Source organism: Xenopus tropicalis, unplaced genomic scaffold (assembly GCF_000004195.4).
Source record: "Xenopus tropicalis strain Nigerian unplaced genomic scaffold, UCB_Xtro_10.0 Sca4, whole genome shotgun sequence".
Lineage (NCBI taxonomy): Eukaryota > Metazoa > Chordata > Amphibia > Anura > Pipidae > Xenopus > Xenopus tropicalis.
Window position 1 is genome coordinate 46,954 of NW_022279350.1, and position 13,650 is coordinate 60,603.

Consider the following 13,650-nt stretch of genomic DNA (forward strand, 5'->3'; position numbering starts at 1 on the left):
CCAGCATCTACCTTGTGCCCCCTATTCCTCCCGCAATTACTGTGGCCCCCATATTCCTCCCAAGCATCCCTGTGCCCCCCTATTCGCTCCCGCATGTCCCGTGTCCCCTAAATTCCCTCCAGCATTAACCTGTGCCCCCTTTCCTCCGCATCATTACCTGTGCCCCCACCTACTCCTCCCAGCATTAACCTGTGCCCCCTATTCCCTCCCCAGCATTATCTGTGCCCCTATCCTCCCAGGCATTACCTTGTGGCCCCTATTAAGACCTCCAGCATTACCTGTGCCCCCTTATTCCTCCCAGCATTCCCCTGGTGCCCCACTATTTCCCTCCCCAGCATTCCCTGTGCCCGCCTTTCGCCCTCCCCAGCATTACCTGTGCCCCCTTATTCCCCTCCCAGCATTACCTATGCCCCCTACTCCCTCCCAGCATTCACATTGCCACCCTATATCCTCGCCAGCATTCGCCTGCTGGCCCCCTAGTTCCCCTCCCAGCAATTTCCCTGTCCCTATTCGCCTCCCAGCAATTCCCTGGCCCCCTAATTCGCCTCCCAGCATTACCTGTGCCCCTCTAGTTTGCCCTCCCAGCATTCCCTGTGCCCCCTATTCTTCCCGGCATTACCGTGTGCCCCCTATTCCCTCCGGCATTACCTGTGGCCCCCTTTCCTCCCGGCATTACCTGTGCCCCCTATTCCCTCCCAGCATTACCTGTGCCCCCTATCGCCTCCGCAGCATTACCTGTGCCCCCCTATCCCTCCAGCATTCGCCTGTCCCCTATTCCTCCCAGCATTACCTGTGGCCCTATTCCCCTCCCAGCATTACCTGTGCCCCCTATTCCCTCCCAGCATTACCTGTGCCCCCTATTCCCTCCCAGCATTACCTGTGCCCCCTATTCCCTCCCAGCATTACCTGTGCCCCTATTTCGCCTCCCCAGCATTCCATTGCCCCCATATTCCCTCCCAGCATCCCTGTGCCCCCTATCCCTCGCCAGCTAAATTAACCTGTGCCCCACTATTCCCTCCACAATTAGCATGTGCCCCTATTCCTCCCAGCATTACCTGTGGCCCCCTATTCCCTCCAGCATTAGCCTGTGCCCCCTATTCCCTCCAGCAATTACCTGTGCCCCTATTCCCTCCCAGCAATTACCTGTGCCTGCCCTATTTCCCTCCCAGCATTACTGTGCCCCCTATTCCCTCCCAGCATTCCTGTGCCCCTATTCCCTCCCAGCATTCCTGTGCCACCCTATTCCTCCCAGCATTACTGGCGCCGACCTATTCCCTCCCAGCATTAACCTGTGGGGCCCCCCTATTCCCTCCCAGCATTAATCTGTGCCCGCCTATTCCTTCCAGCAATTCCCTGTGCCCCCTATTCCCTCCCAGCATTATTGTGCCGCCTATTCCATTCCCAGCATTACCTGTGCCCCCTATTCCCCACCAGCATTTACCTGTGCCCCTATTCCTCCCCAGCATTACCTGTGCCGCCTATTCCCTCAGCAGCATTACCTGTGCCACTATTCCCTCCCAGCATTCCCTGTGCCCCCTATTCCCTCCCAGCATTCCCTGTGCCCCCTATTCCCTCCCAGCATTACCTGTGCCCCCTATTCCTCCCCCAGCATTACCTGCTGTGCCCCCTATTCCTCACCCAGCTATTATCTGTCGCCCCCTATTCCTTCCGCAGTCATTCCCTGTGCCCCCTATTCCTCCCAGCATTTCTGTGCCCGCCAATTCCTTCCCAGCATTACCTATGTGCCCCCTATTCCCTCCCAGCATTACGCTGTGCCCCCGCTATTCCCTCCCCAGCATTAGCCTGTGCCCCCTATTCCTCCCCAGCAATTACCGCTGTGCCCCTATTCCCTCCCAGCATTTCCCTGTGCCCCTATCCTTCCCAGCATTACCCTGTGGCCCCTACTTCCTCCAGCATTACATGTGCCCCCTATTTCCTTCCGCAGCATATCCCTGTGGCCCCCTAATTCCCTCACAGCATTCCCTGTGCCCCGCCTATTCCCTCCCAGCATTAAACCTGTGGCCCCCTATTCCCTCCCTGCATTACACTGTGCCCCTATTCCTCCCAGCATTACTGTGCCCCCTATTCCCTCCCAGCATTACCTGTGCCCCCTTTCCTTCCATGCATACCTGTGCCTATTCCTTCCCAGCATTACCTGTGCCCCCTAATTCCTCCCAGCATTCCTGTGCCCGGCCTATTCCTCCCAGCATTACCTGTGCCCCCTATTCCTTCCCAGCATTATCTGTGCCCCCTATTCCCTCCCAGCATTACCTGTGCCCCCTATTCCCTCCCAGCATTACCTGTGCCCCCTATTCCCTCCCAGCATTACCTGTGCCCCCTATTCCCTCCCAGCATTACCTGTGCCCTCTATTCCTTACAGGAGTAAGGGGCACAGGTGTCACATGACAGGAGTAAGAGGCACAGGAGAGAGAATTTGCCCTATGTCAGTGAGTTGCAGGTAAGAAAAGCAATAAATAGCCCCAGTAGTGGGAGGAGACAGTGAGTAGTTCTGGGGCAGTTATTTGGGGCCACTTTGGGGTAACAGCAGGAGGGCAGGGGCCGTATTGTGGGGGCACAGGGGAGAGTGAGGGGGAGTCGGGGGGGCACATTATTTCACTATAGGAGGCAGGAATAATAGATGCAGACTAATGCCAGTACCTGCCTCCTCGCTCCCCCCCCCCCTGAGTGCTTCTTATTGTCTGAGCTTCTCAGCTCCAGAAACCTCCCACTTAATTTAGGGAGGCAGCCGTCATCAGCGAGTGCCCCCGGGGCAACTACACGGCAATGTGCGGGGCAGGGGGTCAGGGCACGAACAGCACAGAAACTGGCAGCAACGGGCAGGGGCAGGAACAGGCAGGGGCAGGAACAGGCAGGGGCAGGAACAGGCAGGGGCAGGAACAGGCAGGGGCAGGAACAGGCAGGGGCAGGAACAGGCAGGGGCAGGAACAGGCAGGGGCAGGAATAGGCAGGGGCAGGAAACAGGTAGGGGCAGGAACAGGCCATGGGGCAGGAATAAGGCATTGGGTCATTGGAACAGGATGGGGCAGGAATAGGCAGGGCAGGAACAAGGCAGGGCAGGATACAGGCAGGGGCATAGGAAATAGGCAGGGGCAGGAAAAGGCAGGGGCAGGAATAGGTCTGGGCAGGAAACAGGCAGGGGCAGCGGAACCAGGCAGGGCAGTGACATGGCAAGGTGGCAGGAACAAAGGCCAGGGGCATGGGGTGGTAAAAGGAGGGGATAGGCAGGGGCAGGAAAACAGGTAGGGGCAGGAACAGGCAGGGGCAGGAACAGGTAGGGGCAGGAGAACAGGCCAGGGGCAGGAAACAAGGTAGGGCAAGGAACAGGCAGTGGGCAAGGAACAGGCAGGTGGCAGGAACAGGCAGGGTGCAGGTAATAGGCAGGGGCAGGAATTCAGTGCAGGGCAGAAATAGGCAGGGTGCAGAACAGTTGCAGGGGCAGATATTAGGCTAGGGTGCTTAAGGAGTCAGGCAGGGCAGGAAACAGTGCAGGGGCTTAGGTAACAGGTCAGGGGGCAGGATACAGGCAGGGGCAGGAATTAGTCAGGGGCAGAGCAGGCAGGGGTCAGGAAGCATGGTCAGGGGCAGGAAGCAGGCAGGGGCAGGAATCAGGCAGGGGCAGGAATAGGTAGGGGCAAGGAGCAGGCAGGGGCGGAATAGCAGGGAAGGAGCAGGCAGGGGCAGGTAATAGGCAAGGGGGCAGGAATAGGTAGGGCAAGGAGCAGGCAGGGGCAGTGAATAGGGTCAGGGGGCAGGAGCAGGCAGGATTAGCTAGGCAGGGGCAGGAATTATAGGCAGGGCAGAATAGTGTGTATGGTGGCAGGAGCAGGCAGGGGCAGGGAATATGGCAGGGGAAGGAGCAGGGCAGGGGAAGGAGCAGGCAGGGGCAGGAATAGGTTAGGGGGCAAGGAATAGGTAGGGGCAGAGCAGGCAGGGGCAGGTAATAGGCATGGGGCAGGAATAGGTAGGGGCAGGATAGCAGGCAGGGGCAGGAATAGGCTAGGGGAAGGAGCAAGGCAAGGGAAGGAGCAGGAAGGGCAGGATAGTAGGGGCAGGATAGGGTAGGGGCAGGAGCAGGCAGGGCAGGAATAGCAGGGGCAGGAGCAGGCAGGGGCAGGAATAGGCAGGTTGGAAGAGCAGGCAGGGGCTAGGAATAGGCAGGGCAGGAATAGGTCAGGGGAAGGAGGCAGGCAGGGGCAGGAATAGGCAGGGGCGGCAGGGGCAGGAACAGGCAGGGGCTAGGAATAGGCAGGGGAAGGAAGCAGGCAGGGGCAGGAATAGGTAGGGCAGGAGCAGGCAGGGCAGGAATAGGCAGGGGCAGGAAACAGGCAGGGGCAGGAGACAGGCAGGGGCAGGAATAGGCAGGGAAAGGAGCAGGCTAGGGGCAGGAAATAGGCAGGGGCCAGGAATAGGCAGGTGGCTAGGAATAGCAGTGGGCAGGAATAGGCAGGGCAGGAAATAAGGCAGGGGCAGGAATAGGCAATGGGGCTAGGTAATAGGCAGGGGAAATGGAGAGGCAGGGGAAGGAGCAGGCCAGGTTGCAGGAGCAGGCAGGGGCAGGAAAAGGCAGGGGAGGAGCATAGGCAGGGGCAGGAATAGGCAGGGGCAGGGAAAAAGGAGGGGAAGGAGCAGGCGGGCCTAGGAATTAGCGGGGCAAAGGAAAGGCAGGGGCTAAGGAAAATAGGCAGGGGTAAGAGCAGGCAGGGGCAGGAATAGGCAGGGGCAGGAATAGGCAGGGGAAGGAGCAGGGCAGGGGGCAGGAATAGGCAGGGGCAGGAAAGGCAAGGGGAAGGAAGCAGGCTAGGGCAGGATAAGGAGGGGGCAGGAAAAAGGCAGGGCAGGAATAGGCCAGGGGCAGGAATAGGCAGGGGCAGGAATAGGCAGGGGAAGGAGCAGGCAGGGGCAGGAATAGGCAGGGGCAGGAAAAGGCAGGGGAAGGAGCAGGCAGGGGCAGGAATAGGCAGGGGCAGGAATAGGCAGGGGAAGGAGCATGGCAGGCCATGGAGATAGGGCAGGGGCACGGAAAAGGCATGGGGGGAAAGGAGGCAGGAGGGGCAGGAATAGGCAGGGGCAGGAAAAGGCAGGGGAAGGAGCAAGGCAGGGGCAGGAATACGGCAGGGGCAGGAAAAGGCAAGGGGTAGGAGCATGGCAGGGGCAGGAAGGCAGGGCAGGAATAAGGCACGGGGCAGGAAATAGGCAGGGGCAGGAAAAGGCAAGGGGATAGGACGCAGGCCAGGGGCAAGGAGAAAGTGCAGGGCAGGATAATAGGCAGGGGCAAGGAAAAGGCATGGAAGAGCAGGCAGGGCAGGAAAAGGCAGGGGGAAAGGAGCAGGCAAGGGGCAGGAAAAAGGCCAGGGGAAAGGAGCAGGCAGGGGCAGGAATAGAGCAATTGGGCAATATAAGTGGTAGGGGCAGGAACTAGGCAGGGCAGGAATAGGCAGGGGCCAGGGATAAAGGCAGGGGAAGGAATAGGCAGGGGCAGGAAAAGGGCAGGGGCAAGGAAAAGGCAGGGCAGGAAAAAGGCGGGGCCAGGAAAAGGGCAGGGGGAAGAGCAGGCAGGGCAGGAATAGGCAGGGGCAGGAATAGGCAAGGGGAGAAAGGTAGGGGGCAGGAATACAGGCAGGGGGAAGGAGCAGGTTCAGGGGCAAGTGTAAAAGGCAGGGGAAAGGAGCCAGGCGGGGCAGGAATAGGCAGGGCGGGAATAGGCAGGGGCAGGAAAGGCAGGGGCAGGAAAAGGCAGGGGAAGGAGCAGGCAGGGGCAGGAAAAGGCAGGGGAAGGAACAGGCAGGGGCAGGAAAAGGCAGGGGCAGGAAAAGGCAGGGGCACAGGAAAAAGGCAAGGGGCAGGAAGGGCATGGCGCAGGAATGGCAGGGGCAGGAATAATAGGTCAGGGGGAAGGAGCAGAGGGGAAGGAGCAAGCAGGGGCAGGAAAGGCAAGGGGTAAGGAAGCAGGTCAGGGGAAGGAGCAGGCAAGGGGGAAGCGAGCAAGCAGGGGCAGGAAGGCAGGGGAAGGAGCAGGCAGGGGCAGGAAAAGGCAGGGGCATATGGCAAGTAGGGGGCAGGAATAGGCAGGAGGGCAGGAAAGAAGGCAGGGGCAGGAAAGGCAGGGGCAGGAGCAGGCAGGGGCAGGAATAGGCAGGGGCATTTGGAAAAAGGCAGGGGCAGGGCAGGCGGGGCAGGAAACAGGCAGGGGCGGAACAGGCAGGGGGCAGGAACAGGCAGGGGATGGAGCAGGCTAGGGGCAAGGAAATATGGCAGGGGAAGGAGCAGGCAGAGGGCAAGGAATAGGCAGGGGGCAGGAAATGGTAGGGAAAGGAAAGCAGGTTTCAGGGGAAAGGAGCAGGCAGGGGCAGGAAGAAAGGAGCATGGCAGGGGGCAGGAAAAGGCAGGGGAAGAGCAGGCGGGGCAGTGAATAGTGCAGGGGCAGGAATAGCCAGGGGCAGAGAATAGGGCAGGCAAGGGCAGGAAAAGGCAGGGGAAGGAGCAGGCAGGGGCATTGAAAAGGCAGGGAAGTGAGCGAGCTATAGGGCAGAACAGGCAGGGGCAGGAAATAGGCGAGGGGAAAGGAGCAGGCAGGCGGCAGGAATCAGGCAGGGGCTATGGGAACAGTGCAGGGGCAGGAATATAGGCAGGGGCAGGGAATGGAGGCAGAAATACGGTAGGGGCAGGAACAGGCAGGGGCAGGGGCAGGAACAGGCAGGGGCAGGGGCAGGAACAGGCAGGGGCAGGGGCAGGAAAAGGCAGGGGAAGGAGCAGGCAGGGGCAGGAAAAGGCAGGGGAAGGAGCAGGCAGGGGCAGGAGGCGGGACAGGCAGGGGCAGGAACATGCAGGGGGGGGAACAGCGAGGGGCAGGAATAGGTAGCAGTCAGGGACAGGCAAGGGGCAGGGACAGGCAGGGGGGGGAAATACCCTACAGTCTCCCATAAACATAGAGGGGCGTTGGGGCGAGATATAATGGGCGAAGGGTAGAAGCTTTGGGTGAGCAGCGCAGCTCTGTGTATAATCCCTGCCTGGTGGCCAGCTGTCTGCTCCCCGAATTAAACTTTCTCCCAAATCCCTGCCCTCCCTGCCACACTGTGCCACATTCTATTAATTATACCCCCCCCCCCGGCATCATCATACCCTCCCCCCACCCGCACATCTTGCTTCTAATTATGAACAAGGTTTTAATTTCCTAATGATCTCGTCAGTGATAGTCTGCTTTGTACTTGTGCCCCCTGCCCCTCTCTGCCCCCATCCCTCTCTGCCCCATGCCCCCTGCCCCTCTCTGCCCCCCATCCCTCTCTGCCCATGGCCCCGCATCCCTCTCTGCCCCATGCCCCCTGCCCCTCTCTGCCCCCTATCCCATCTCTGCCCCATGCCCCCTGCCCCTCTCTGCTCCCCATCTCCTTCTCTGCCCCCATGCCCTCTCTGCCCCATGCCCCCTTGCCCCTCGTCTGCCCCCGTGCCCGCTCTCTGCCCCATGCCTCCCCTGCCCTCTCTGCCCCCATCACCTCTCTGCCGGATGCCCTCTCTGCCCCCGTCCGGCCTGCTCTGCCCCATTGCCCCTTGCCTCTCTGCCCCATCCCTCTCTGCCGCCTTATTCCCCTGTCCTCTCTCTGCCCGCCATGCCCTGTCCCTCTCTGCCCCCTGTCTCTCTCTGCCGCCATGCCCCCCTGCCCCTTCTGGCCCCCATCCCAGTCTCTGTTCCCCATGCCCCTTCTCTGCCCCATCCCTCTCTGGCCCCATCCCTCTCGCCCATGCGCCCCTGCCCCTCCTGCCCCCATCCCTCTCTGCCCCATGCCCGCTGCCCCTCTCTGCCCGTACCTCTCTTGCCCATGTCCCATTGTGTTCTGCCCTTCTCTCTGCCCCCATCTCCTCTCTGCCCCATGCCCTCTCTGCCCCCTGCCATGTCCTTTCGCCCCATCTCCTCCTCTGGCCCCATGCCGTCCTGCCCCTCTCTGCCCGCCATCCCTCGTCTGCCCCATGCCCCCCCATTCCCTCTCATGCCCCATGCCCACCTGCCCCTCTCTGCCCCCCCATCCCTCTCTGCCCCATTGCCCCTGCCCCTCTCTGCCCCCCATTCCCTCTGCTGCCCCCCATCCCTCTTCTGCCGCCATGCCCCCTGGCCCCTCTCGTGCCCCGTCCCTCTCTGCCGCCGATGCCCCCTGCCCCTCTTCCTGCCCCATCCCTCTCTGCCCCATGCCGCTCTCTCTGCCCCCGTCCCTCTCTGCCCCATGCGCCCGTGCCCCTCTCGTGCCCCCATGCCCTCTCTGGCCCCATTCCTCCTGTCCCTCTCTGCCCGCCATGCCCCCTGTCCCTCTTCTGCCCTGCCGTCCTCTCTGCCCCATTGCCCCCGTGCCCCTCTCTGCCGCCCGTCCCTACTCCTGCCCCATGCCCTGCCCTCTCGCCCTCTCGCCCTCTCTTGCCCCATGCCCCTGCCCCTCTCTGCCCCGTCCCCTCTGCGCCTCCGAATGGCCCCCTGCCCCTCTCTGCCCGCCGTACCCTCTCTGCCCATGCCCCCTGTCCCTCTCTGCCCATGCCCCTGCCCTCTCTGCCCCGTCCTTCTCTGCTCCTATGCCGCGCCCGTGACCCTCTCTGCCCCAATGCCCGCCTGCCCCCTCTCTGCCCCCGTCCCCTCTCTGCCGCCATGCCCCCTGCCCCTCTCGTGCCGCATGCCTCGCCTGCCACCTCTCTGACCCCGTCGCCTCCTCTGCCCATGCCCCCTGCCCTCTCTGCCCCGTCCTCTCTGCCCATGCCCTCCTGCCCTCTCTGCCGCCCGTCTCGCTCTCTGCCCCATGCCCCCTGTCCCTATCTGGCCCATGCCCTCCACCCCCTGCTGCCCCATCCCTCTCTGCCCCCATGCCCCCCGTCCTCTTCTTGCCCCCATCCTCTCTGCCCCATGCCCCCTCCGTGCCTTCCTCTGCCCCCATGCCCCCGCGTCCGCTTCTCTCCCGCATCGCCCCCCGCTCCCTCTCTGCCCACGCATGCCCGCCTGCCCTCTCTGCCCCCTGGCCCCTCCTATGCCCCCAATTCCCTCTCTGCCCCATGCCCCTGTCCCTCTCTGCCGCCCAATGCCCCCGCCCTCTGCCCCCCATCCGCTCTCTGCCCCATGCCCCCGCGTCCATCTCTGCCCCATGCCCCCCGCCCCTCTGCCCCCATGCCGCCCTCTGCCCCCCATCCCTCCTCTGCCATGCCCTCGCGCCCCACCATCTCCTCTCTGCCCCTCATGCCCCGTCCATCTCTGCCCCCAATGCCCTCACTCTGCCCATGCCGTCCCCGTCCCTGCTCTGCCGCCTCATGCCCCCCCGTCCCTCTCTGGCCCGCCACTGCCCCATCCTCTCTGCCCCCATGCCCCCCGCCCCCCTCTGCCCCATGCCCCCTGCCCCTCTCGCCTCTCTGCCCCATGCCCTCCGCCCCCGCTCCAAGCCCTCTTCTGCCCCCATGCCCCCATTCCTCTCTGCCCCATGCCTCCCCACCCCCTCGTGCTGCCCGCCTCTATCCCTCGTCTGCCCCATGCCCCGCCCCCTGCTTGACCCCATGGCCCTCTCTGCCCCTCTCTGCCCCCGTCCCATCTCTGTCCCCCCATGCCCCCAGTGCCCCCTTCGTGCCGCATTCCCTTGCTCTGGCCGCCATGCCCCTCTCTGCCGTCCCTTTCTTTGCCCCCATGCCGCCCTGCCACTCTCTGCTCCGCCATCCCATACTCTGCCGCCATTCCCACCTGGTCCCTCTCTGCTTCTCCCTGCCCCTGTCCCTGCTCTGCCCCCGTCCTCTCTGCCCCATGCCCCCTGCCGACCTCTCCTGCCCCCGTCCCTCTCTGCGCCCCATGCCCCCTGGCCCTCATCTGCCCCCGTCCCTCTCTGCCCGCATGCTCCCCTGCGCGGCCTCTTCTGCCCCTGTCCGCTCTCTGCCATGCCCCCTGTCCCCGTCTCTGTCCCGACCCAATGCCCCCACCCCCTCTGCCCGCCATCCTCTCTGCCGCCCTGCCCCCCGTCTCTGCTCTGCCCCCATCGCCTCTCTGCCCGCCCATGCCCCCCGTCCTCTCTGCCCCCATGCCCCGTCCGCTCCTGCACCATGCCCCCCGTTACGCTCTCTTGCCCCCATTGCCCCTGCCGCCTCTCTGCCCCATGCCCGGCCTGCCCCTCTTTCCCCCATGCCGCCTGCCGCCCTCTCTGCCCCAATGCCTCTCTGCCCCATGCCCCCTGTCGCCTCTCTGCCCCCATGCCCAGCCGCCTCCCCATAGTACCCCTGCCCCCCATCCCTCTCTGCCCGCCATGCCCCCCGTTCCCTCTCTGCGCGCCATGCCGATGCCGCGCTCTCTGCCCCCGTCCCTCTCTGCCCATGCCCCCTGCCCCTCTCTGCCCCCGTCCCTCTCTGCCCCATGCCCCCTGTCCTCTCTGCCCCCATCCCCCCACCCCCTCTGCCCCCATCCCTCTCTGCCCCATGCCCGCCGCGTCCCTCTCTGCCGCGCCATGCCGTCTCATGCCCCCCATGCCCCCCGTCCCTACTCTGCCCCATGCCCCGCCCGTACCCTGCTCTGCCCCAATGCCCCCGTTCCCTCTCTGCCCCATGCCCTGCCCCTCTCTGCCCCATCTGCCCCCTGCGCCCTCCTCTGCCCATCCTCTCTGCCCACATGCCCCCTGTCCCTCTCTGCCCCATGCCCCCCGCCCCCTCTGCCCCCATCCCTCTCTGCCTCCCAATGCCCCCGCGTCCACTCTCTGCCCCATGCCCCCCGCGCGCCCCATCTGCCCCATGCCTCTTCTGCCCCCATCCTCCTGCCCCAATGCCACCTGGGTCCTCTTCTGCTCCCCATGCCCCCACGGCCCTCTGACTGCCCCCAATCCCTCTCTGCCCCATGCCCCCGTCCCTGCTCTGCCCCCATCCCTCTCTGACCGCCATGGCCCCCCGTCCCTCTCTGCCGCGCGCATGCCCCCCCGTCCCTCTCTGCCCCATGCCCCGTCCGCTCTCTGCCCCCATGCCCCCTGCCCCTCTCTGCGCCCCAATGCCCCCTGCCCCTCTCTGGCCCCATCCTCCTCTGGGCCCCATGCCCCCTGTCCTCTCTGCCGCCCATGCGCCGCCCGCCCCCATCTGCCCCCATCCCTCTCGGCCGCCATGCCCCCCGTCCTGCTCTGCCCATGCCCCCTGGCCCCTCTCTGACCCCGTCCGCTCTCTTGCCCCATGCCCCCTGCCCCTCTCGTGCCCCGCGTTCCCTCTCTGCCCCATGCCCCCTGTCCCTCTCTGCCCCCATGCCCCCCACCCCGTCTTGCCCCCATGCACGCTCTCTGGCCCCCATGCCCCCGTCCCCCTCTGTTCCCCATCATCTCTCTGCCCCCCATGCCCTCCCGTCCCTCTTCTGTCCCCCATGCCGCCCCGTTCCCCTCTCTGCCCATGCCCCCGTCCCTCTCTGCCCCTATGCCGCCCTGCCGCTCTATGCTGCCCCCATGCCCCCTGCCCCTCTTCTGCGCCCCATGCCCTCTCTGCCGCTGCCCGCCTGTCCCTCTGCTGCCCCATAGCCCCCGGCCCCTCATGCCCCCATCCCTCTTCTGTCCTCCGCATTGTCCCCCCCGTTCCTCCTCTGCCCATGCCCCTCCTTCTCCCTCTGCCCCATGCCCCCCTTCTGCCGCCCCACCCTCTGCCTGCCGCCATCCCTTCCGCCCCCCCATCCCTTCTTGTGCCCCCATGCCCCCCGTCCGCTCTTTGCCCCACCCCTCTCTGCCCCATGCCGCCCGTCCCTCTCTGCCCCCATGCCCCTTCCTCTTCTGCCCCCCATGCCCCCCATCTCCCTCTGCCCATGCCCCCGCCCCCTCTGCCCAATGCCCCCTGCCCCTCTCTCCCCATCTCTGCCATGCCCTCCGGCCCCCCCATCCTCTCTGCCCCATGCCCCCCATCCCTCTCTGCCCCATGCCCCCCACCCCCTCTCTGCCCCCCATCCTCTCTGCCCCATGCCCCCGCTCCCGCTCTGCCCATCCCTCTCCCTCTCTGCCCCAGCCCTCTCCACCCCCCATCCCTCTCTGCCCCCATGCCCACCATCCCTGCTCTGCCCCATGCCCCCCACCCCTCTCTGCGCCCTCTGCCCCATCTACTGCCTCTGCCATGCCCCCACGCCCCTCTGCCCCCCATCCCCTCTCTGCCGCCTTTCATGCCCCTGCCTGCTCTTGTCCATGCCCCCTGTCCCTCTCTGCCCCATGGCCCCCCGCCCCCTTCTGCCCATCCCTCTCTGCCCCCATGCCCCGTCCCTCTCTGCCCACATGCCCCCCGGTCCCTCTCTGCCCATGCCCCGTCCTACTCCTGCCTGCCCCCCAGCGCCCGCTCTGCGCCCCATGCCTCTCTGCCCCCGTCCCTCTTCTGCCCATGCCCCCTCTGTCCACTCCCCTATGCCTCTCTGCCCCATTGTCCCGCTCTCTTGCCCCCATGCCTCCCCGTCCTCTCTGCCCTCCGATGCCCCTGTCCCTCTCTCCACCCTGCCCCGCGCTTCCCCGTCTGGCCCCATCCCTAACTTCTGTCCCGCATCCTCTTGCTGCCCCCATGCCCCCGTCCCTCTCTGGCCGCCCATGCCCCCCGTCCCTCTCTGCCCCATGCCCCCCGCCCCTCTCTGCCCCCGTCCCTGCGTCTGCTCCCAGCCCCGTCCTCTCTGCCCATGCCCCCCGCCCCCCATCCCTCTCTGCCCGCATGCCCCCCGCCCCCCATTTCCCTCTCTGCCTCCCCATCTCTTTCTCTGCCTTCATTGCCTCCCCGCCCCCTCTGCCCCCATTCCCTACTCTGTCCTCCAATGGCCCCATCACCTGCTCTGCCCCATCCCCCCGCCACAGCTCTGCCCCCCTCCCCTTTCTCTGCCCCCATAGCCCCCCGGCCCTCTCTGCCCCATGCCCTCCGTACTCCTCTGCCCGCCCAATGGCCCCTCATCCCTTCCTCTGCCCCATGCCCCCGTCTCCCTAATCTGCCCATGCCCCCTGTCCCTCTCCTATAACATTATTATATGGAGGGGCGGCACCGCGGGAAATGCCCCATTGGGGTAAACATTATTATTTAAGGAGGGGGCGGCACCGTGGGAATGCCCCATTGGGGTAACATTATTATTTATAGGAGGGGGCGGCACCGTGGGAATGCCCCATTGGGGTAACATTATTATTTATAGGAGGGGGCGGCACCGTGGGAATGCCCCATTGGGGTAACGTTATTATTTATAGGGGGGGCGGCACCGTGGGAATGCCCCATGTCCCCCCTGCCCTCTCCTGCCCCCCATCCCTCTCTTGCCCCATGAACCCCTGCCCCCTCTCTGCCCGCCATCCCTCTCTGCCGCCATCGCCCCCTGCCCCTCTCTGCCCCCGTCTCTCTCTGCCCCATGCCCCCTGCCCCATGCCCCTCTGCCCCATGCCCCTGCCCCTCTCCTGCCCCGTGCCCTCTCTGCCCCCATGCCCCTGCCCCTCTCTGCGCCCCATTTCCCTTCTCTGCCCCCAATGCCCCCTGTCCGCTCTCTGCCCATGCCCGCCTGTCCCTCTCTGCCCCATGCCCACCTGCCCCTCTCTGCCCCCGTCCCTCTCTGCCCCATGCCCCCTGCCCCTCTCCGTGCCCTCCAGTCCGCTCTCTGCCCATGCCCCCTGCCCCTCTCTGCCCCCCGTCCCTCTCTGCCCCATGCCCCCTGCCCCTCTCTGC

General features: G+C 65.0%; 1 protein-coding gene across 1 annotated transcript; it reads right to left on the bottom strand.

Moving 5' to 3' along the window:
- Positions 1-1,407: 1,407 nt before the first annotated feature.
- LOC116408196 (acanthoscurrin-2-like) lies at positions 1,408-8,280 on the bottom strand. Its single transcript, XM_031894892.1, is given in 3 exon segments — positions 1,408-1,499; positions 7,825-7,971; positions 8,019-8,280. Coding segments are annotated over 3 exon segments (501 nt in total).
- Between the last annotated feature and the right edge of the window lie 5,370 nt (positions 8,281-13,650).